Raw genomic sequence first — 25,610 nt, forward strand, 5'->3', positions numbered from 1 at the left:
ACTATTGGACCGGAACAAAAGGTTTGTATCATTAAAGGTACCCTATATTGAAAAAGTAATTTCATATCCAGCCACACATCTCTTATCCCTCACATTTGGTCATTTTAAATACCTATGGGGTGTGAATAGCAGGAAGATGGAAAAGAAGCACTTGTTTTTTTAAAAGCATAATATGAATAAAGTATAAGCACATTCACCAGGAAGTGTGGTTAAACAAAGTGCACAAAACACTCAAGCCAAAAATAAAATTACTGAAAGCATTTTTCCCATCTACAGTCACTAACAAAATAATCCCCAACACTGCATAACAAATGCTTTGTTACAATATAAATTTCATTACTTTTACTGCCAAAAGTTACATCACTTATTGTCTATGTTCATATTGAAATGATTTGAGGCTCAGTTAATTGGAACCCAGCTTAGAGGTTACTGGGCAAATGTACTTTCTGATTCTCACACTACCCACACTGTAAAACCACGATTTTTTAAACAGCTTTTGGGGAGTGGAGGGGAGTACAGATGACATACCCTACCACATTAAACATACAAAAATCACAGGATGCATCACAATTTCAAAAGCAGTAAAAAGCAAAAAAGCTTGTCTTAGAATCTAAGAAAGACAGTAATTAAACAAGAGAATGCATTGTCTAAAAATGTTCAGCCAACACAAGCATGCCTATAAACCTCACAGGCCACCCAAACAGGAGTTGAAGTAAATATTTTTATAAACTACAGGGAAAAGAAAAAAAGCAAGCTTTTAAAAACCAGTTATTCAATTATACTTTTATCATTTGCAATCATTCTATATACAAACACCAAATCAGTCTATTGTACACCTGAAACTAATGTTATCTGTCAATTCTATTTCAAATTTTTTTAAAGTAAAAAAAATACAAGTTTCCAACTTAACTGTAAGCATTAAAATGTAAAAATTAAGTCAAAAGATTCCTGTTCATACTTTACTAACTTCCCAGATAAAAAATACCAACTAGATGATTTTGAAAGATTAACTCAACAAGAAAGTCAATATTGATATGCATTCTCCAGCCAACGAATACAAACAGGCTTTATATTTTTAAGTGTCCTAACCTTTCCTTCAAGAGTAATATTCCCTCACAAGAAGCCATAAGACAGCTTGTAATAAAAATAATACAGTTGTAATTGAAATAAGACAGCTTCTTGTGGGAAGGACAGCTGTCCCCACATCCCCAGGGCATGGCACATGGGAGAGCCCCAAGAAATGGTTGCTTAATTATTTTTTTCCTTTTCATCTTCTGTATATAATTTTAGAGAAAAATCGCAAAAGTCTTAACACAAAACAGAGTTGGGAAGAGAAAGCTTATTCAGAGGGGGTGATTCTCCTGATGGCAACTGTAGCTTGGGTACTCCAACCGCATTGTCAGAGCTGAAAGGCAAATTAGCCATCAGGGTTATCACCAGCCAGGGCAGGGGGCCTTTATAGTCTCCAGTGTATTAGACGGCAGTCCAGGCTCCAGGGACAATGATTTACATAGAAGTTCCTGGGCCCCAGATCGAGCCTACTGGGTTAGCACTCGGTACCTGGGGCCCATAGGAACTTCTCCCCAGGAATTTTAGATGCACTAACATGAGAAGATGGATCGAATTCAGCTCAATTAAACACACACCCCTAACAGAAATGACATATTACGTGGAACAAGGTTGCCTAGGCGGACCTAAAATATTACTTTGCGGCTCACAGAAATGTTTATCAATTCAGAAGGATAACTGGTTCTCCTTTCAGGTCAAGATGTGACTGGCAGCTGTATTTTTAGTTCAGTTCTAGAAAGAAAATGGGAATATACCTCTTTAATGCTCTGATTGACCATAATGTTACAAAGATGAGACCAGAGACGCAAAAACCATCTGAAAATTTATAAGGAGCTGGGCAAATCCGGCTCTTTCACTTAAACGTGAGCCCTGTGAAGTCAAAGGCCTGGTACTGACTTCACAGCTACTTCGTGGGGTGATCGGATCCTTTGACTCCCAGGGCTCTTCCTGAAAACGGTGAACAACCTGGTTTTATTAACTTGGGCAACGCAACTGTCGGGTGGGCTGGGATGTTAAAGTCTGGGCGGAAAGGGAGAAACGCTGCTCCCCCCACCCCGCACCCCTACTAAAGGTTTCCGGCCGGAAAGCCTCCGAGGCCCGGCCTGCCGCCCACGTGGCGCCCGCGCTCCCACACAAGCCGCCGCGTCTGGGGCAGGGCGGGCGGCACCCTCGCCGCCGAGCCTGCGAACGTCCGCGCGCTCGGCCGCCGTCACGCGACCGGGCGCCGAGCACGTGGGCTCCTCTGGGCGCCCAGCGCGTGCGTGACCCTCCTCCCGGATCGGCGCCGCGCCCGCCCCGGACCAGGACGCGAGGGACGCGCGTGCCCAGGCCCCCACCGCGGGCGCCCGCAGGGCCGGCCCCGAGGCCTCCCGTTGCCCCGCCCGCACCACGCTCGGCGCTGGGGGCGGTGTGTGTGCGTCTGGGGCCGCGGCCGCTGCGGCTGTGGGCGTCTGGTCCCGTCGGCGTTCGGGCTTTGCGCCGCACGTTTTTGTCTTTTGGTGTTAAATAAATGCTCTTCGTTGTTGTTTTTTTGACTGCGGGCTAGATGAGGCTCTGGATTTTCGACATATCCTAGCACCTCCCCTTTCCTTTCATGATCGGGGACACTGAGCCCCAGAGAGGGGAAGTGAGCCGCCAACGTTTCGAGTTGCTGGTGGCCTAGGTTCGCCCATCATTTTCTTTTGTTCTCTCCGCTGTCACTTTGTACTGTCAACTGTCGTATGGCTCCCAGAGAGAGAATGAATTCTGGTTTAAAAAGGATAGCAGGAATTCCTTGTGACTGTGCCTATATAAGGCAAGAACAACAGCAGTTACTTAATGTTGGTCTAAGGCTCTCTCCTTCGGACTCCTGATCGGGTAGTTTGGGTGGGAAAACGGGGAGAGCGGGCAAGGGGAGGGAGGCACACCTGTGCCCTGGCTCGCGCCCCGCTTTGCTCTGCAGTCGGCCACTTGAAGAGGTCCCAAAGGAAGTCATTTCATTTTGTCAGGATGATCGAGGCCAGCGGCTATTTCTGATGATCGACATGTAAGCAAACGGGAACAGAGTACACCCTTGTCTAGCACTTGTCCCAAACTAACAATAATAGCAAGCCTTGAGAGGAGTTCCTGCTGTCCAGCACCATGCTAGGCGTTTCATAGATTCATCACTTCACCTTCCCCACAACCTTATGATTACTCCCATTTTGAAGTTGAGGAAACCGAGTCGGGAGAGGTTAAAAGGAACCTGCATATGGGACACAGCTAGGAAGCAGCAGAAACAAGACTGGAGCCAAACCAGTCAGTCAGCTATTAGTCCTTTTTCACTGTGTTATCTTCCTCCCTCTATAACCAGAAAGTTTGTCAGATTTCAGTGGGGAAAACTCGGCATTCATATCAAATTTAGACCTTTCAGAAAAGACTACCAAAAAAAAAAGCCCTCTAATCCATTTGACATTATATAGGTAATGCACGTTGTTCTATTTTGATTTCGAACCATTTATTTACTCGAGATAACAGAGATCAGTATGGATGTTACAGAGATTCAGAAAACCAGAAAATGTTAAGTTCTTACCCATGCCCATTACATGGAAAAGCAGTACTGTGTCAAAAGAAAAGTTCAATGTCAACAAAAAAACTGTTCCCCAACATATAAAATAATAGAGTAGTCCAGAGGATGTCTAACAGAAGTACATACAGAAATCAGCAGTGCTAGGAAACATCATACATCTCATACAAGACTCCCCCTGATGCGAAATTACTCATTCAATGTATTTTCTCTGTATTTTCCATGTATTCATTATAACTCAAATTTCTTAGCATGGCAAGCAAGCAAGGTCATGTTCATTCCATCTTCAAACTGAAACACAGAGGCTAGCATGTTTGAAAGAAAAGAAGGGAGAGAAAGTGAGGAAGAGTGCGGTTGAGAATGGGGAAGAGCGGGTACCTTGCCCATGAAGCTTCTAGGGTCTGTGGCATCTCTAATGTACTGCTTTGAGTACACTTTGGTTTTTTGTCTTTTGCTTTTAGTCCACTGAGTTGCAAAATTCTTCCAAAGGACAAGAAACAGACTACTATCCAGTCCACAGTTACTTACTCCAATGGGTCATTAACAAGTCAGTTATTTTGTTTCTGAAATTCATTTTCTCAAGATAACAACATCATAGCTCAGTCACAGAAGGCAGCTCAGGGACCCAGACCTGCCCAGAGGAGACTGCAGAAGCCCCCAGATTTTTGAATCGATACACTAGTGAGCCTCCTGTGGATCCTGGAAACAAGATGCCAAGGTGATAGGAGAGGAGAGAATTCCCACCTTTATCTTTGTCTTGGGCATAAACCTGGAGAGACCTATCCATGATTCTTACAAAAACCACACTCCTGCAGAGGTGCTTTATGTTTATACCCTTTAGGGTGCTTTGTTAAAAGACTCTTCAAAGCCAAGTTTGTCATCCCCCTCTGTGATCTCTGATGCCATTGTCTTGCAGACCTTTAGGTTTTTAGCCAGCTCTCTGTGGCTCTCCCCAGGCGTGCCCCACCGGGATGTCAGGCTGCCTGGGTGCATCCCCATCCTACCTCTGCCTCCAATCAGCATGAGGCTGGGTGCAGAGAATCTAAGAGTCAGGCTGTGTGACTGTACTTTTTAGGGTTGTTGGTTCTATCACAGGAGGAGGGGGCTCCAAATATATAAACTTAAACAATGCTTCCTCTTTGCTAATGTTCAGTTTTGTCATTTATAAAGTGAGATTGAACCAGATGTTCTGTGTTGTCCCTATTGGCTCTCAAATTCTGTAAGCCTAAGGGTCTGTGCATCAATTTTCATGGGATGTTATGAGAAAAATCAGTCTAGTTGGAATCACTCATTCTATCTATAAACACTGATGAACTTGTAGAATGACTAATTTTTGTTTTAAAACTTACTTTATGTGATAGGACTATGGCATTGCAGAACTCCCAGAAGCACACATGTTGTTTTAAACTATATGAAAGGTGCCCCCGATGTGTTTGTATTCACTTTGGTCCAGAAAAGAGCAAAGTAACTTCTTTTGTATATATGACTCTATTTAATACTTACACCAATTATTATTATCCTAAATTTTTACAAACAACATTAATCTAACATATATTAGACAAATATATAATGAATATGTGTATATAGAAAATGAAGCAGAGCAAGGTTAAATAACTTGCTCAACATTATACAGCCACTTGAACTTAAATCAATAAGCCCATGCTGCCTGTCACCCAATCCTCTCTTTGGGCTTCTGTTACTGCATCTGTATAAATTGCTTGTTTTGCCTGTCTAACTCATAAAGCTGCTGTGGGTCTCAAGTGAGACAGAGTGAGTGGAAGTGTTTTAAAACCTAAAATGCTTTTCACCTGAGAGGAATTGTTGTTAAATGCTTTAGGCATCTTGAACATGGTTCATAGAATGAATTAAACACAAATGGGCCTTTTACGCATATATGCTTCACTTCATTGACAATACTCATCATGCAGAGCACCTTCAAAGTGACACAGCCACGTCACCATGGGATGATCTGGGGCTTGTAGTAACTCCAGAAGAGCCAGAGTTTTAAGAATGACCCAGGCTGAGGTCTTCCAAAATTATAGTTATGATACATCTCAAGGAAATCAAAACATTTAACTTGAAAAGAGTACACCATCACTGTTTGGAATTATATTTTACATATCTCTTTATGTTTTAACCTCCTTGGACACAGGAACTTGCTTTCTTCCATTCTTAGAACCAGAACAGAACTTTGCACAGTATAGTTACTTAGTGTTTGCAAAACTGAATTGGGTTACTATTCCCACTTACTTTTTTTTACTTACAGTCTAACTTCTTTTAGAGCCTGGCCTATAGGAAAGTCAGTAATAGGCTGTGTATCTTTTTAGTTAAATAATACTGCAGACTTGTCTTCTCCAACAGCCTGGCACATGCAGCTAACAACACACCTTGGTTTTGGCCAATGACTCTTTTTTATTTTTATTTTTATTTTTTATTTATTTATTTTTTTATTGAAGGGTAGTTGACACACAGTATTACATTAGTTTCAGGTGTACAACACAGTGATTCAACATTTATATACATGATAATTCTAGGTACCAGCTATCACCATACCAAGTTGTTACAATATTTTGACTATATTCCTTATGCTATACATTACATCCCGGTTACTAATTTATTTTACAATTGGAAGTGCGTGTATATATATATATATATTTTTTATTTGTGAGGGCATCTCTCATATTTATTGATCAAATGGTTGTTGACAACAATAAAATTCTGTATAGGGGGGTCAATGCTCAATGCACAATCATTAATCCACCCCAAGCCTAGTTTTCATCAGTCTCCAATCTTTTGAAGCTTAACGAACAAGTTCTTACATGGAGTACAAATTCTTACATAGTGAATAAGTTACATGGTGAACATTACAGGGGCAGTCATCACAGAAGCTTTCGGTTTTGCTCATGCATTATGAACTATAAACAGTCAGTTCAAATATGAATACTCATTTGGTTTTTATACTTGATTTATATGTGGATACCACATTTCTCTTTTTATTATTATTATTTTTAATAAAATGCTGAAGTGGTAGGTAGATACAAGATAAAGGTAGAAAACATAATTTAGTGTTGTAAGAGAGCAAATGTAGATGATCAGGTGTGTGCCTGCAGCCTATGTGTTAATCCAAGCTAGACAAGGGCAACAAAACATCCACGGATGCAGAAGATTTCTCTCAGAACATGAGGGGGGAGGTTCTAAGCCTCACCTCTGCTGATCCCCATTTTCTCACCTGATGGCCCCCTGCGACTGTGCCTGTCTTAGGTTGTTCCTCCCTTGAGGAATCTTACCCGTCTCTGGCTAACCAGTCATCTTCCGGTTGGCCAATGACTCTTGTCCTTACAGAGATATTTTGTTACTTAATATGTTACCCATAAAGCCTGAAATAGACCTGTCTATGATTCTTATAAAACTAAGACGTTCTGCTGGCCTGGTGCTGTGTTCATGCTCATTGGACTGTGTTGTTAGAAAGTAAATGAACCCCTTTTGAAAATGTTTCCTGGTAGACTAATGAAGAATGTATAGATGGGTGAGAGAACCTAGCATTATGATGGTACATTAGTTTACTTATTCTCCTTGAAAAAAAAAACTGTAATAATGAGCTCATAATGACCAACCAACTGATGTCCAAGGTGTAGTGGTCAGGAATTGGCAGGTTTCCTAATGAATATTTTTAAACTTTCAAAGAAGAAGAAAGAATACCTTACATAAATTACTTCTGCATATAGAAAAGGAAAATAACCCTGAAAAAGAGGAGTACAGGCTAATGGTATTTATAAAAGTAGATGCACAAACTTTGGTGAAATAACTTGTACAGATGTATACCAAACCAGCTTTTAATTCACATTTCAGTTAAGGCCGCAAAACTGGAGATAATAATGCTACTTAATATTTGTTGAGCACCTACCATTTTCCAGGCACTGATAAAAACTTTGTAATCCACAACAGAATCTATGAGAAAGATCCATAATTTTTTTTTTTTTTTGCATGTGAGGAACCTGAAACACCAAGAGACTAAGTCATGTGCCAAAGGTCAGAGTAATGGAAGATAGAACTAAGATTTTAGTCTGCTCAGACTGGCTTTAGAGCAGGGTTTCTTAGCCTGGGCATTACTGACATTTTGGGTGTTACATAATTCTTTGTTGTGGGGGACTGTCCTGTGCAAGTTTAGGATGTTTAGCAGCAGCCCTGGCCTCTACCCACTAGATGCCAGAAGTGCCACCCAACTGGTGACAGGACTTGCTAAAAGGGCGCAAACATGTTCCATAACATCATCCACATTCAGAGTAAATACAGAGAAGACTGGAAGTTGAAGGGACATTTGTGGACGTGGGGAATACATGGGAATAGCAGACCATCAGGCCAGTGGAGGTTGCTGTAGCATTTCCCTTCCTTTCCCAAGCCAAGTGACAAGTAATAGGGACGCCAGAGCCCAGCAGAGAGACTGGGGGCATCTGCAGGAGAGCGTCCGAATGCATCCCACAGGGCAGCAGGCAGAATTGTATGTGCCAGGCCTAGTACATGCTCTACTGTTCCCAAAGACTTCACTTACAAAACAAATCCAAAGATCACATTATTAAGAATTTCCTAATGCGACTGCAGAACATTAAACCCCAAGGGTGAGGCCCTGTGTCAGGGCACAGGTTGCATGCCCATGAAGCCAGCCTGCACCACCCAGGGGACACCAGCGAACCAAAAGAGCTAAAATAGATACCATTTAAGTAAAAAATCTTCTGGCAGTTCTTTCCGTAGCCTCCCTTATCCATTCCTTCGCCTGAAACTGGTGGGATGGAGGAGGGCGGGAGACAGATATGTGGTGAAGGGCAGATTCTGCCTTCTTCCTAGGACAGTTTCCTCACTTCAGGGTTTAGGTCTGAGCAGGCAGGGAGGAAAGCAGACTCGAATCAGTCTAGGACTTATACCTGAAAACTATTCTCTATTATCAAAGTGACTATTTTGTGTGTATGTATGTATTTGTGTGTGTGTTTGGTGACTGATAGATTGATTGGATGATAACACAAAGTATCCAACAAGCTATGGGATCTACCTGAAATGCCAGCAAGGGAGAGAAGGCCTAGGCAATAAAGCATGTCTGACAGTGACTGATGAAAAACAAAGCCATCTTTTCTGCCTGTACCCTCAGCAAGTTCAGAGGGTTTCATATAAAATAGGGTTCAGCAATATAACAAATGAGTGACCCACATTAACCAAGCAGAACTCACCAGAAATTCCATTCACTCAATTCACTGCATAAAGGGGGTAAGTGATTCATGTCATGAGAGAATCAAGTGATCCTAATAACTTGAATAATTTTAAATGGGCTGATTATTTCAGTCAAGATGACATATTGTATTGACTTCTTGGTGACCAACATGAATTAATTGCTTGATTGCCCAAAGTCACACCATCTTTTGTACAAATGAGCAATAATCATCTGATTGCATTAATCTAGACCAGGAGATTATCCAAAATAATCAAATATAATTAATTCTACATTCAAATCCAAATCTTCCCCCAAGATATATACTATAGGACTTTCAGAAGTTCCTTCTGTAGACCAACCACATTTTTAGCCTCTACCTTGAGTTTTCTTTACCTTATTTTTCTCTCCTTCTACTTCAAATTGTATTATCTCCATAGTTCAGATTAAATTATTAGAACTCAGTTTCACAAACCTTCTCTTTCTCTTCTGTCTGCCTAAACTACATATTTATTTAAAAGCTGCTTAGCAGGTTCTAAGGGTCCTTTCATGTTAATACACCATCTAATTTAAATATGATCTCACCCAGGGTACAACCTAATTAACAAAACATATTTTAAGGTTATTTTGGGGTGGTGTGATTGCTCTAAAAATTTATTGGATGTGTGGGTTTGTGTTCATAACACTTCTTTAACGCGCCAAGCGCTTGAAACACCTGCATTAATGTTCCCTGGAGATGAGAAGAAATGCATGTGGGTGTAAGCACTTCTTTTCTTAGGATGCCTTGTTCATTAGCTAGTCTTTTTGGAAATATTAGAACCTAGATGTCATTTTTAAAGGACACGGGGTTATAAACCAAACTTCAGAAAGTTTTACTACTTTACAATAGGCTTAGAAATAGTTGCTAATATTATAACTTCATCTACTTTTGATTGCCTAAGGCAAGGAGTGATCAACTAGCAGCACAATTTTGTAGAAAGCCTTTGAAGCACTCTTGCAGAAAATGTTCTTATAATGAATTATATTGGTCCTAGGATTAGAAATAACATCTCATCCTTCAAATGATATAATGGTCAATAAAATATAGTTCAATGCTTCCTACAACAAATTAAGTATCAATATATTGAAAAAAACATTGACATTTTTCTCAGTGACTGTGACATCTCTCTTCCACACTTGGCCCCGTCATTGCCCAAAAACCATGATTCCACAGAGGATTGAAATGGAATAACAACTGACAATGTTGAACTTTATCTGAAGCCCATGTATTCCTGGCAGGTAGCAAGAATTGAAAAATCCCTCTACCATTTTGTCTTCTAAGAAACGACCACCTTGCTCTCCTGCGTTCTGGGGTAACACCCACCTCTGCCCTTCTGGCTGAATATGATTACCTTGTTTATCTGTCTCTGTGGTTTTCTCAGCCCCCTTCCTTTAATTTGAGATGTTCCTCATCAATGGAGAGCCTTCCTATTGCAGTGGCCTGATGAAGTCATCTCCCTAGTTATCCAGTGCATTTTGTCTCTCTCAGTTTCTTTACAAGAAAAAAAAAATTCAAGTTCTTTGTTAAACCCAGGGAAGTCAAATTACAGTTGGAAAGTGATATGACTTTGAAATTAAGCAGGACTTTTTAGTTTGATAGAGTGTGTTTAAAGCAATGTTTACAAAAAAAGAATAGGTGGCTCCATTCCACAAATGTGATAGTTGGAGTGTGACATTGATTGCTTTGCCTAAGGCCCTGCTAGGAAGTAACAGCAGCACCAGGTACTGAATCACAGTTAAAATAGCAATTTCCTTACCACCTGTTCTCTTGCTTCTTTGAGGGTGTTGTATAATCTTATTAGAATTTTGACGTTAATAATGATGACAGAATTAGGTATAATTCCATTCCTCATTAATCTCCATGTTAAAAATATTATATGTGTGCATGTCTGTGTGACAGAGATTTGAACAGACTTGTGAGTGACATGATACAAAATGAATGACCTTATTCATGAAAACTAAACCACTTGCAAGGATTAAGACATTGTAACCATAGACTTTGATTTTGTGGCTACTCATCTGTAAATATTTGCAATGTCAGTTATTCTGCTCAAGACAGCTTGTGATGGCAATAACAGTCATGGAAAGAAGCAAGATTTCAATAAATAGGACTACTTTAATATAAGTATTTTATACAACGTTGAAACTTCTTTTGTATAAAGGGAATGCCAGTGGATAAGTGTATATATAAAGAGTCTGCTTTTGGGGGAAAAATGAACTAAAAATAAGAAAGTTTCTTCAGTTAACAGTCATCTATACCTGAGAGCTCCTGGACAGACAGGTGAGTGAACCTGACATGGAAGATTCTAGTGGCGAACAATAATTCGTATAAAGAAAATAAATTCTTATAAAGGAAATTTGGATATGGCTAGAAATTTCATTTGTTTCTAAAATAATTTTATTTCTAAATATTGTTTACATTGTGGACTGCAACCCATTATAATAGCACACAATAGGAAATAAAGCAAATATCCCATAGGAGGAGATGGATTAAGTAAACTACAGTACACTCATTTAGTGGACTGCTCTACAACATATAAAAGTTAGTATGCAGGAAAAAAAATGGCATAGAAAGTTCTTCATAAAAAAGTGAACAAATTGAAAAAAATTGTTTGTAATCTAGAGAAGAAAAGCTGGCTACAAATGCCAAAATTTAGAAGCATTCCCAAATAGAATGTAAACTCAAAAGAGTCAGGGAGTGTCCATCCTTTGCTAATATATCTCCAGTACGGTGTTTGGTATAAGTATTTAAATTGATTAATGAAATTATACACAAAATGATTCCATTAGAAAAATATGTTCTACATAGAAAAACTCTAAGACTATATATTAAAATGTTAACCGCTTAATTCTGAGTGGATTGTAACTTTTTTGCCAACTGCTATTTTTAATTTTTATAATGAAATTGTATTTCTTTTGTAATCACAACAAAAACATTAAGTTAAGAATATATCTTTTCATAGGTTGTCCAGAGTAGTCCCTATTAAATAGCCTGTTTCTATATTTAGTCAGTTTACCAAGCTGTCTGGCTTTTTCCTAATCTTGGAAAGCAGTTTATTTTTTGAAGTCCTCACATTTTATCCAAACTTATCCTTCAGAGAACAGTCAGTCTGCTCTGGATTGTGATCAGTAAATGAAGTGAAAATCAAAATGTGGTATAACTATTATATTCTGTCTTTCACTCATGTATTTCCCAGGTAACTGTATTTTCATTCTTCTTGAAGTAAGAACCAAACCAGAAACCTTGTTGCTCCCTAGTAGGAATGAAACTCACAGGAACAGCTCTGTCTTCATAGTCGTCAGGAGCCACCGATTTGAAAAGTAAATTGATTAATATCCTAGGAGCTCCATAATTCTCATGAGCAATAAACATATTTTAGCAATAAACATCTATTCCTAAAAAATCAAATAACTGTGTTTCTAGACATTAACAAGAGTTATGTTTGATTGGCCAATGACTGTTCATTAATGCTCCTCAAGAGGAATGCCAAGCACATGTGTAGTGTGCTTGAGACCCATTCTTCTAGCCTAGATTGCCAAATGTAGTCAGTGATGCATTTGATTTAAAATTGCGAAATAAATATGCTCCAGGGAAGCATTAGACATCGTGAATGTTATAGTTCAAAGTAGAAGAAAAATAGCAATGTCTCAAGAAACAGAGTTTGAGGAAGAGAACAGTGTAAATTTATTTTGTTCATTTGTAGATTTGTCCCCCTTTTTTTTAACAGCAATTATATACAAAGTATGTCAGAATCAGAAATGTTAATCCAGCTGTAGTACTCTGTTTAAATAATAGCTACAAATTCCCAAAGAACCACCTAGTATATTAATCTGTATTTTAAAAATATAATCTTATAATAATTACTATCCCTTTTATATCAAGCTTAAAAACTATTAAGTAGTTTTAAATTTTATTTATGGTTAACCTACAATTAAATGGAGAAGGGTTTTAAATAAATTGTGCTAGCTCAATTTTCCTAGAAAAATATAGTCCTTGGAAAGTTTAGGAAGAAGGAAAAGTTGCATTAAGAAAATAGAATGAAGTATCCCAGAATCAGTCTGCCTATGAGGGAAGTTATACTAGAGAAAGAATTCACCTTTAAATCTTTTGCACCCAAGAATAAGCTTCTAGAACCCTATGTCATTCACAGCAGAGAACCAAAACCAATGTTATTGGTAACCAAGCAGAAGTTATTTGTCTCCTAATTTGACATGAAGTAATTCAAATCATTTGGTTGACTTTATGGTGAAACAAATGGCAATACACTGAAAGTAATACACCATTTATTTCCCTTAATTCAATCGCAGAAATCAAAATAGGGAAGGAAGTATTTCATACTTCCTACCAGGGCTTATCTCTAAATGGGATATTTTTCACAAAATGCTCAACACAAAAGCATGCACACTGCCAGTCTACAAAATGAATGCTGACCATTGGAGGCTTTTCTACTTAATAAACATTTATTTAATACCCACTTGGCCTGATTTAATTAGTTCAATCTAAATTATTAAAGTTACTATAGGGTACAAAAATTTCATTCAATTTTTCACTCAATACCATGTCTAGAAGTATCTAATTGTTTACAGATTCAAAGTCCACATCCCTTTGTAGATGTTCTTTTCCTATTTTTTGGTATTCCCTTTTTGGAACTCAGTCAGCACAGTGTACATACCTTGATTTTAACATCCATTATGTTTATTATTTCCTAGAGCCACCAGTTCATTGTTCCTGCTGGGCTGCATGCTCACTGACGGCAGGAATGTCATTTGGTAAGCATTTTTTAGTATGTAACACCTAATAAAGTGCCTGGCACATGTAGGAGGGCAACAAACATTTGGTGAATAAAGTAACTAATTACTAAATGCCTCCAGAAAGCTATGAAAACTATATCTCAAATAATACAAAATACAAAATGCTGCTATTGACGATTGACATATTAATTTAACACTTAAATGGGAAGATTGAGAGAAGTTTAGATTTTTTTTTGTCCCCCTTGGATTTAATAATATATGAAACTTACTAGAGAACTAAAACAAGAGACTTGATTGCAGATGGGAGGGGCAGAGCCTCTTCTTGGGCCTCGGCTGTGTCAGTGTCCCTGGTGTCCCGGAATGCTGACGTTCTTCCTTAGGAGGGTTCAGCTCTGATAGGTAAGCTGGCACTTGGATAGCACTAAGGAACAAACGTTATGGAATTATTCTGCAGTCTAATTTCATTTCTTAATTAAATATGGACAATTTATGTTTAGAAAGCAAGGAAAGTCCAGATGAAGTAGTCACAAAGCCCCTCCCTATGGAAATTGTGTTTACATAATACGCATGCCTGTGACTCTTTTTATAGAGTCAAATTCTCCTAAGACCTTAAATTCTTTCCTAGGTGTAAATCAGTCAATTTTGAAATCTTTAGGCTAGGAGAGGTGACTGGCTGACTTCCAGTTTAGTTTAGTGCCCTCCAACTCATAGTCAAAAGTCATTTGCTGTTTCTAGTGTGACTCCACAACAAGCTTGCTACACTGGGAATTGTTTTTTTTTATCCAAGATGACTCTGTGCTGGGGGCTACCTATGTGTCTTCTCACCTGGAGTCACCTTCTGAGTGTACAGCAAAGGACGTGTGGTCCATTTCAGTCTTGCCGTCATGGTAACAACCATCAAACACTGTGGCTTGAACTGCATCATTATTGTACATTCCAGAAATCTGACAATAAGACTTTTATTAGCAAGTCATGAATGTGGCTTTGTGCATAGGAATTACAATAAAAATCCAAACAATCAGATTTAAAAAATAGATTTAATAAATGCCAAGAACGTTTTGCTTATTTCAAAGAACAGAACTCTGGCTTTGCTTCTGGTGTCTGAAAAAGTCATTTTAATAATAAATGGAAAACATCATATGAGATATCATTTTTAATAAGGATTTAGTGAGGTTTATAATTATTTCCATAGAGATATTTGAGCATTATGCAAACAAATGTTTCACAACTATAGTGTTGATGTTTTCTAATTTAGTACTGGTTTGATAGACTGTTAAACTCAATACATGTTTCCCCAGAAGGATATACCACTTCAGGTTTTCCCCTTTATTTCTGAGTAGTATGAATTGTTTGCCATAAGTTTGTGAATTAAAATTGAATATGATTTATCAGAAGAGCAATATGTGTCAATTGGATTTTCTTTTCACCATATTTTTCCTCTTTAGAGAAAACATAGCAGTATGTCCCATCAGTGAGTTTTTGTCCAACGCCAGAACGATATCATCTGGTGATACATTTATGCTTGAATTTAGGGTGGAGGTAGGGGATGATTTTAGATTCTCTTTTAGAATGCAAACTGGCCAAGTCTTACCATTTTTGCTAAAAAGTATAAATGATACTAACATAGCCCAATTCAGCAACTTGAAATTGGCTTATTTTTTGGAAGGAATGATTGTAAGTGCTTTCTGGCTTCAGTGCCTGATGGGATCTAAACTACCGTTTTTCTGTAAGGTTTTACTATGAGGGAAACATTGGTTCTCACTGGTACAGAGCTTTGTCTAGGAAGCAGCTGTTACTAATTGCTTTCTGAGAAAACAAAATCACTTCATGATCTACAGGGAAGTTTAGAAATGAACAAATATGGACAGGCTACTATGGGATGAAATTATTCATAATTTAAATTGGTGGCTGCAGAGAAAGTTATGCCAAAATGTATATTTGGTTCATAGCTACTTAAAAGCCTAATATTTAACTGAATTCAAGAGACATAGAGATATATTGTACAGTCAGTAAACTAACCAGGAATCCACACTCAAGTTATCCTGTCCCTTTTTGTTTTAGTTGTAGAAACTTTAGACAGTAAAATGAATAGAGATAAATTAAACATGAAATGAGATCAAGACTGAATAACTAACCCAGATAGCTCAATAACATTAATACTATATTCAACTCTGAATCTGAGGATAGTATAACTACATTCAATCTCTTCAGTGGTTTTGCTACCCACCCAGAACACTGCTGGGGCACCCCACTGGACATGCATTTTTTTTATATTACCAAACATATCCCTAGTGTGTTAAAGAAGATATCTTCTTTGAAAAACAAGGGTGCCATTTTCTTTATCCATCATGATAATTTAAAACTATTCATATTTGAGTAATTCTGGCAGTATACAAATTACTGGTAGCCTGCTTATTTCCACAAGTTGATAAGTTGTTCCAATAGGAACAGCTTTAGAAGTTGTGGATAAAGTGAAGGTTCCCGTGGTCAGGATTCTCACCTGGCCCTGGTTGGCTAGCTCACTACACACGTGTGGGCAATACGTCGTTATTGACTCTATATAAAGAGCTCCACCCAGTGTTGCCCTTTGCTCAGAACAGAAAAAGGAAGCAATTTTCTTTCTTATTCCTTCATGCAAATTCTTTCCTAATTCCAGGACTTAGAAACTCAGTCTAAAATAGTCAAATCTATAGCTGAGATATAATACGATACCTTAGCTATGTGCTTCTTTGTAGGCTGGAGTAAAAATTAAAGACCACTTTATCTTGCCAATGGGTTTTAGCCCTGGGCAAGTTCCCCATAGATTCAGTGCGGCGGTGGAACGTTCTTGTGGTGAAGGGGTTATTAGCCTGGGGTTAGTTTCCCATGGCCCTTGCTGTTGTCCCAGCTCTAGGGAGCGGGGGTTGCTGGGCATGTTTGTGATAGTGGTGATGTGGTGGTGGTAAGAAATGTGCTCTGCTCAACTTTATTTCATAGGGAAGAAGTCCACAGCCTGACATTCCTGGTCTTTCTCACCATCCTTCACTCACCCCACCTTAGGTTTGGGAGAAGGAGCTGGCCTGTGTGCCTCAGTCCTTTTCGCGTCCTTACTTCGGGATTTGCACCGGTATCCAGGTATGTTTGCTGAAACGACATAAAAAGAGACCAATCCTTACAGGGAGAGCCCTGAATTGTCTAGCTTCGCCAATACAGTGATGAAGTATGTGGGAGACTGCCTGCTCACAGATCCAAGGCACCTTCTCCAAACTGCTTTGGATAGATTAAAAAAGTGGCACTATCATATCCATCTGTCTGGCTCGCACATCTCTATCTCTCCAGCTGGTTCCCCAGACCTACAGACACATCCTTCTGTATCTCACCTCTGTAAAGATCTCTCACCTCAGGCAGCCTGCTCCCACTGTCCCGTTAACACTATGATTCTTCCAGAGCATATGCTCTGGGCACTAATCACAGTGAGACCTTAACGTTTGTGTAACACTTTATAGTTTGAAAAGGCTCAGACCCATTTATGCTATCATTTGATCTTCATAAGAGCCCTATGAGGGTAGGAATTCCACCATTTTGCCAGTGGAGAATGAGGTTGGGAGACAGCCTGGACCACAAAGGTAGGAAGCAGTTTGGTTAGGTTTCACATTACTTCTTCTGACTCCCAATCTTGTGCTTTTTCATTTTGTCTCACAAATATATGAATGGCAGGTAAAACATTTCTTAAAGATAACTATACATTTGAAGGAGGATGCTTAAAACGCTGGTTTCCAGGGGCTGGGGGGAGGGGGAGGTAGGCAGTGGCTTAATGGGTCCAGTGTTTCAGTTTTGAAAGATGAAAAATTTCAGGATATTGGTTACATAAAAATGGGAATATTCTTAACACTACGGAAGTGTATACTTAAAAAGTTAAGATGGTAAGTTTTACATTATACATATTTTACTACAGTTAAAAATAAAAAATAATGAGGCGGAGCCAAGATGGCAGCGTGAGTAGAGCAGTGGAAATCTCCTCCCAAAACAACATATATCTATGAAAATATAACAAAGACAACCCTTCCTAGAATAAAGACCAGAGGACACAGGACAATATCCAGACCACATCCACACCTGAGAGAACCCAGCGCCTCGCGAAGGGGTTAGGATACAAGCCCCGGCCCCGCGGGAGCCGAGCGCCCCTCCCCCCAGCTCCCGGCGGGAGAAGAGCAGGCAGAGCTGGAGGGAGACGGAGCCCAGGGCTGCCGAACACCCAGCCCCAGCCATCTGGGCCAGAGTGCAGGGCCCTGGATACTAGGGAAACAGGGCAGCAAGAACAGTGAGCGGGCACTGGAGGCATGGCGCCGGAGGACATCAGAAAAGCGCGCGACAATTTTTTTTTTTTGCTGTTTTGTGATGGCAAACGCTTTTTGGAAGTCTTAAAGGGATAGGGCCCCCAATACTAGGGAAACAGGGCAGCAAGACCGGTGAGCAGATGCCTGAGGCTGGTGCCGGAGAATAAAGGAAAACAAGTGGCCACTTTTTTTTTTTTTAATTAAAAAAAATTTTTTTTTTTTAAATTTACTTTTTTTTTTTTTTTTTTAGTGGTCGTTGTTTTGTACTGGCAGGTGCTTTTTGGAAGTCTTAAGGGGCAGGGAGGGACACAATCCAGAGGTAGGGAATACGGGGATCTCTGGGGACCCTAACCCCTGGGCTGCAGAGAGCAGGGAAGCCCCTTACGGAGATAAATAGCCTCCAGGCCACTCCCCCTCCAACGCAACTCCACCACTTTGGAGCAGCGGCCCGAACCAGGCCACGCCCACAGCAACAGCGGAGATTAACTCCATAGCAGCCGGGCAGGAAGCAGAAACCCTGTCTGCGCGCAGCTGCCCAGCACAAGCCACTAGAGGTCGTTGTTATCCCAGGAGAGGAGGGCCACAAACCAACAAGAAGGGAAGTTCTTCCAGCCGTCACTCGTACCAGCTCTGCAAACTATTCCTATCACCATGAAAAGGCAAAGCTACAGGCAGACAAAGATCACAGAGACAACACCAGAGAAGGAGACAGACCTAACCAGTCTTCCTGACAAAGAATTCAAAATAAGAATCATAAACATGCTGACAGAGATGCAGGGAAATACGCAAGAGAAATGGAATGAAGTCCGGAGGGAGATCACAGATGCCAGAAAGGAGATCGCAGAAATGAAACAAACTCTGGAAGGGTTTATAAGCAGAATGGATAAGAAGCAAGAGGCCACTGATGGAATTGAAACCAGAGAACAGGGATGCATAGAAGCTGACATAGAGAGAAATAAAAGGATCTCCAGGAATGAAACAATATTAAGAGAACTGTGTGACCAATCCAAAAGGAACAATATCCGTATTATAGGGGTTCCAGAAGAAGAAGATAGAGGAAAAGAGATGGAAAGTATCTTAGAAGAAATAATTGCTGAAAACTTCCCCAAACTGGGGGAGGAAATAATCGAACAGACCACGGAAATACACAGAACCCCCAACAGAAAGGATCCAAGGAGGACAACACCAAGACACATAATAATTAAAATGGCAAAGATCAAGGACAAAGAAAGAGTTTTAAAGGCAGCTAGAGAGAAAAAGGTCACCTATAAAGGAAAACTCATCAGGATAACATCAGACTTCTCGACAGAAACCCTACAGGCCAGAAGAGAATGGCATGATATACTTAATACAATGAAACAGAAGGGCCTTGAACCAAGGATACTGTATCCAGTACGACTATCATTCAAATATGATGGTGGGATTAAACAATTCCCAAACAAACAAAAGCTGAGGGAATTTCCTTCCCACAAACCACCTCTACAGAACATCTTACAGGGACTGCTCTAGATGGGAGCACTCCTAGAAAGAGCACAGCACAAAACACCCAACATATGAAGACTCGAGGAGGAGGAACAAGAAGGGAGAGAAGAAAAGAATCTCCAGACAGTGTATATAAAAGCTCAATAAGTGAGCTAAGTTAGGCAGTAAGATAGTAAAGAGGCTAACCTTGAACCTTTGGTACCCACAAATTTAAAGCCTGCAATGGCAATAAGTACATATCTTTCAATAGTCACCCTAAATGTTAATGGGCTGAATGCACCAATCAAAAGACATAGAGTAATAGAATGGATAAAAAAGCAAGATCCATCTATATGCTGCTTACAAGAAACTCACCTCAAACCCAAAGACATGTACAGACTAAAAGTCAAGGGATGGAAAAACATATTTCAAGCAAACAACAGCGAGAAGAAAGCAGGGGTTGCAATACTAATATCAGACAAAATAGACTTCAAAACAAAGATCAGAAACGAGAAGGGAAAAATCACGACAGACCCCACAGAAATACAAAGAATAATCAAAGAATACTATGAAAACCTATAAGCTAACAAGCTGGGAAACCTAGGAGAAATGGACAACTTCCTAGAAAAATACAACCTTCCAAGACTGACCCAGAAAGAAACAGAAAATATAAACAGACCAATTACCAGCAACGAAATTGAAGCGGTAATCAAAAAACTACCAAAGAACAAAACCCCCGGGCCAGATGGATTTACCTCGGAATTTTATCAGACATACAGGGAAGACATAATACCCATTCTCCTTAGAGTTTTCCAAAAAATAGAGGAGGAGGGGACACTCCCAAACTCATTCTATGAAGCTAACATCACCCTAATACTAAAACCAGGCAAAGACCCCACCAAAAAGAAAACTACAGACCAATATCCCTGATGAACGTAGATGCAAAAATACTCAATAAAATATTAGCAAACCGAATTCAACAGTATATCAAAAGGATCATACACCATGACCAAGTGGGATTCATCCCAGGGATGCAAGGATGGTACAACATTCGAAAGTCCATCAACATCATCCACCACATCAACAAAAAGAAAGACAAAAACCACATGATCATCTCCATAGATGCTGAAAAAGCATTTGACAAAGTTCAACATCCATTCATGTTAAAAACTCTCAGCAAAATGGGAATAGAGGGCAAGTACCTCAACATAATAAAGGCCATCTATGATAAACCCACAGCCAACATTATACTGAACAGCGAGAAGCTGCAAACATTTCCTCTGAGATCGGGAACTAGACAGGGATGCCCACTCTCCCCACTGTTATTTAACATAGTACTGGAGTTCCTAGCCACGGCAATCAGACAAAACAAAGAAATACAAGGAATCCAGATTGGTAAAGAAGAAGTTAAACTGTCACTATTTGCAGATGACATGATACTGTACATAAAAAACCCTAAAGACTCCACCTCAAAACTACTAGAACTGATATCGGAATATAGCAAAGTTGAAGGATACAAAATCAACACACAGAAATCTGTGGCTTTCCTATACACTAACAATGAACCAACAGAAAGAGAAATCAGGAAAACAACTCCATTCACAATTGCATCAAAAAAAATAAAATACTTAGGAATAAACCAAACCAAGGAAGTGAAAGACTTATACTCTGAAAACTACAAGTTACTCTAAAGAGAAATTAAAGGGGACACTAACAGATGGAAACTCATCCCATGCTTGTGGCTAGGAAGAATTAATATCGTCAAAATGGCCATCCTGCCCAAAGCAATATACAGATTTGATGCAATCCCTATGAAACTACAAGCAACATTCTTCAATGAACTGGAACAAATAATTCAAAAATTCATATGGAAACACCAAAGACCCCGAATAGCCAAAGCAATCCTGAGAAAGAAGAATAAAGTAGGGGGGAATCTCACTCCCCAACTTCAAGCTGTACTATAAAGCCATAGTAATCAAGACAATTTGGTACTGGCACAAGAGCAGAGCAACAGACCAATGGAACAGACTAGAGAATCCAGACATTAACCCAGACATATATGGTCAATTAATATTTGATAAAGGAGCCATGGACATACAATGGTGAAATGACAGTCTCTTCAACAGATGGTGCTGGCAAAACTGGACAGCTACATGTAGGAGAATGAAACTGGACCATTGTCTAACCCCACATACAAAAGTAAACTCAAAATGGATCAAAGACCTGAATATAAGTCATGAAACCATTAAACTCTTGGAAGAAAACATAGGCAAAAACCTCTTAGACATAAACATGAGTGACCTCTTCTTGAACATATCTCCCCGGGCAAGGAAAACAACAGCAAAAATGAATAAGTGGGACTATATTAAGCTGAAAAGCTTCTGTACAGAAAAAGACACCATCAATAGAACAGAAAGGAACCCTACAGTATGGGAGAATATATTTGAAAATGACACATCCGATAAAGGCTTGACATCCAGAATATATAAGGAGCTCACATGCCTCAACAAACAAAAAACAAATAACCCAATTAAAAAATGGGCAGAGGAACTGAACAGACAGTTCTCCAAAAAAGAAATACAGATGGCCAACAGACACATGAAAAGATGCTCCACATCGCTAATTATCAGAGAAATGCAAATTAAAACTACAATGAGGTATCACCTCACACCAGTAAGGATGGCTGCCATCCAAAAGACAGAGAACAACAAATGTTGGTGAGGCTGTGGAGAAAGGGGAACCCTCCTACACTGCTGGTGGGAATGTAAGTTAGTTCAACCATTGTGGAAAGCAGTATGGAGGTACATCAAAATGCTCAAAACAGACCTACCATTTGACCCAGGAATTGCACTCCTAGGAATTTACCCTAAGAATGCAGCAATCAAGTATGAGAAAGATCAGTGCACCCCTATGTTTATCGCAGCACTATTTACAATAGCCAAGAATTGGAAGCAACCTAAATGTCCATCGATAGATGAATGGATAAAGAAGAAGTGGTACATATACACAATGGAATACTACTCAGCCATAAGAAAAGGGCAAATCCAATCATTTGCAGCAACATGGATGGAGCTGGAGGGTATTATGCTCAGTGGAACAAGCCAAGCGGAGAAAGAGAAATACCAAATGATTTCACTTATCTGTGAAATATAAGAACAAAGGAAAAACTGAAGGAACAAAACAGCACCAGAATCACAGAACTCAAGAATGGACTAACAGGTACCAAAGGGAAAGGGACTGGGGAGGATGGGTGGGTAGGGAGGGAGAAGCGGGGGAGAAGTAGGGGAGTATTAAGATTAGCATGCATGGGGGGGTAGGAGAAAAGGGAGGGCTGTACAACACAGAGAAGGCAAGTAGTGATTCTACAACATTTTGCTATGCTGATGGACAGTGACTGTAAAGGGGTTTATAGGGAGAACCTGGTATAGGGGAGAGCCTAGTAAACATAATATTCGTCATGTAAGTGTAGATTAGTGATACCAAAAAAAAAAAAAAGGGGCAGTTCCTGTGTGGTAACCTTCAATGAGTTCTAAACAAGAGTATAAAGGGCATATAAAAGTGTAGACAAAGGGTCTATTTGTGTTTATACAGAGGATCAAAGCCTAATTGGGCTACCCCGAAAATGAACTAAGATACGATATGAAAAAGAACTTCCAACATCAGCACTCTCTGGAAGACTCATGCCAGAAGATGATCATCAAAAAACCCCAACAAAGATCCATGCGCAGCTACAGCTGTAGATGCACTCATCCCACCAGTTCCTGGACTTGCCATGGGAATGAAGAAGGAGATATCTAAGCTGCCCTGTGCATACAGGAAAACAACAAATTTGACTGGATCTATACTGTTGGAACTCAATCAAGAATTAGGAGAAGTGCAAATTGTAGCTCTCCAAAATCTTACAACTACCGGCTATTTACTGTTAAAAGAACATAAGGGATGTGAACATACCCCAGGAATGGGTTGTTTTAATTTGTCTGATTTCTCTCAGACTGTTCAAGTTCAGTTGGACAATATCCACCATATCATAGATAAGTTTTCACACATGCCTAAGGTGCCTAACTGGTTTTCTTGGTTTCACTGGAGATGGCTGGTAATTACAGGTATGCTTTTGTTATGTAACTATACTCCTATTATGTTAATGTGTGTGTGCAATTTAAGTAGTAGCTTAAAAACTATACATGCTGAAGTTACTCTACAAGAAGATATGTCAAAGAAATAATCAATCTTCCCATGTTTTCTTCCGCCTGGTACTTCTATAGCTTTTCTTCTTCCTTCCTAATTACAACCCCTAAATAGAATTCGTGCCTCATATCAAATTTACCGAGTATCATAATTCTTCCAAGTGGTAAAGATACCTCAAGACAAATGCTGGGCATAGAAGCTACAGGGCATAAATATGCAAAGAAATAAAAAGCTAACCATTTCAAACAATAAGGCTTCTCTCTCACTTACCAACTTTACATTTCCCTGTATGGTCCCGGAAGATGACTGGTTAGCCAGAGACGGGTAAGATTCCTCAAGGGAGGAACAACCTAAGACAGGCACAGTCGCAGGGGGATCATCAGGTGAGAAATTGGGGATCAACAGAGGTGAGGCTCAGAACCTCAGCCCCCCATTCTGAGAGAAATCTTCTGCATACGTGGATGTTTTATTGCCCTTGTCTAGCTTGGATTAACACATCGTCTACAGGCACACAGTTGATCATCTACATTTGCTCTCTTACAACACTAAACTATGTTTTCTACCTTTATCTTGTATCTACCTACCACTTCAGCATTTTATTAAAAATAATAATAATAAAGAGAGAAATGTGGTATCCACATATAAATCAAGTATAAAAATCAAATGAGTATTCATATTTGAACTGACTGTTTATAGTTCATAATGCATGAGCAAAACCGAAGGTTTCTGTGATGACTGCCCTTGTACTGTTCACCATGTAAGAACTTATTCACTATGTAAGAATTTGTTCTCCATGTAAGAAATTGTTTGTTATGCCTCAGAAGATTGGAGACTGACGAAAATTAGGCTTGGGGTGGATTAATGATTGTGCATTGAGCATTGACTCCCCTATACAGAATTTTATTGTTGTTAACAACCATTTGATCAATAAATATGAGAGATGCCCTCACACAAAAAAAAAACAACAAAAAAAAGTATACACTTCCAATGGTAAAATAATAAGTAACCGGGATGTAATGAATATAGTCAAGATATTGTAACAGCTTGGTATGGTGATAGCTGGTACCTAGAATTGTCATGTATATAAATGTTGAATCACTATGTTGTACACCTGAAACTAATGTAATGTAATACTGTGTGTCAACTACCCTTCAATAAAAAAATAATTATCTACAAATAAAAAATAAAATAAAATAAAATAAAAAATAAAAAATAAAAAATAACTTTAAAAACATGCTTATTAATTCAAAAGAATCTTTTCTTAGTGGTACATAAGATTGTGTACAAATTTGTCAAGTGAAAAAATAATTCAGGTAGTGTGAACACGTGTGGCAGGTGGGGGCAGGGAGAGGTAGATGTTTGTATCTATTCTGGAGTCAGAGGACTAGATAGAGGGTTGCCAAAATTACTTAAGTGCCTCTTTCTTGGGTTAACTACTTCCCACATAAAAATAAAACAAGATCAACAGAATTCTTTCCCTCGTCACACATTTCTCTGTCACCTTTCATTTCACAGATGATCTAAATCATTGATACAGTGTGGGCAATGGCTCAGCAGCATCCGGGGCTTGGTAGAGACGCTGACTCTCAGATCCCGCCGCAGAGCTACTGAACAAAGCTGAACGAGTCCCGGTTGAGGCGCGCGCACCCGTTACTGCGCACTCCTCTAAAGGTGCCTGGTTTTCCCACAGCTGCAGAGCAGCCACTGTAGGTATGGATGGGACGGAACACGCATACTTATGTGCTGTCAACGAAAGACATGGAAGCATCTGCAGTAAAGCAAACTCAGCTCCCATTACAGCTTTGACTCAAACGATATAAAATAAAAGAATGAAGTAGCCTTACAGGGGATCTGAATGGCAGCTGCAGCTCTGTTGGCTGTGAATCTTCCAGCAAATCACTTCACTAAAACGCTGCTGCCTCAGTTTTAAAACAGAGACAATAATCTCTGCAAGGCCTACATCATGGAGCTGATATATATGATGGTTCAGTTTGAGAAGAGGACATAAAAATGCTGAGAAGTACGAAATGCTCTTACTAGAAGTTTA

General features: G+C 39.5%; 1 protein-coding gene across 1 annotated transcript; it reads right to left on the minus strand.

Annotated features, from left to right (window-relative positions):
* Positions 1 to 12,719: 12,719 nt before the first annotated feature.
* Positions 12,720 to 25,314, minus strand: GABRR3 (gamma-aminobutyric acid type A receptor subunit rho3). Its single transcript, XM_036916568.2, has 4 exons — positions 25,099 to 25,314; positions 16,636 to 16,724; positions 14,427 to 14,545; positions 12,720 to 14,011 (listed from the first exon to the last, which is right to left on the minus strand). Exons 1-4 carry the CDS (start codon positions 25,121 to 25,123, stop codon positions 13,978 to 13,980), a joined length of 267 nt encoding a protein of 88 aa, XP_036772463.2. The 5' UTR covers positions 25,124 to 25,314; the 3' UTR covers positions 12,720 to 13,977.
* Positions 25,315 to 25,610: the final 296 nt, after the last annotated feature.

The sequence above is a fragment of the Manis pentadactyla genome, chromosome 1 (assembly GCF_030020395.1).
Source record: "Manis pentadactyla isolate mManPen7 chromosome 1, mManPen7.hap1, whole genome shotgun sequence".
Taxonomy (NCBI): Eukaryota; Metazoa; Chordata; class Mammalia; order Pholidota; family Manidae; genus Manis; species Manis pentadactyla.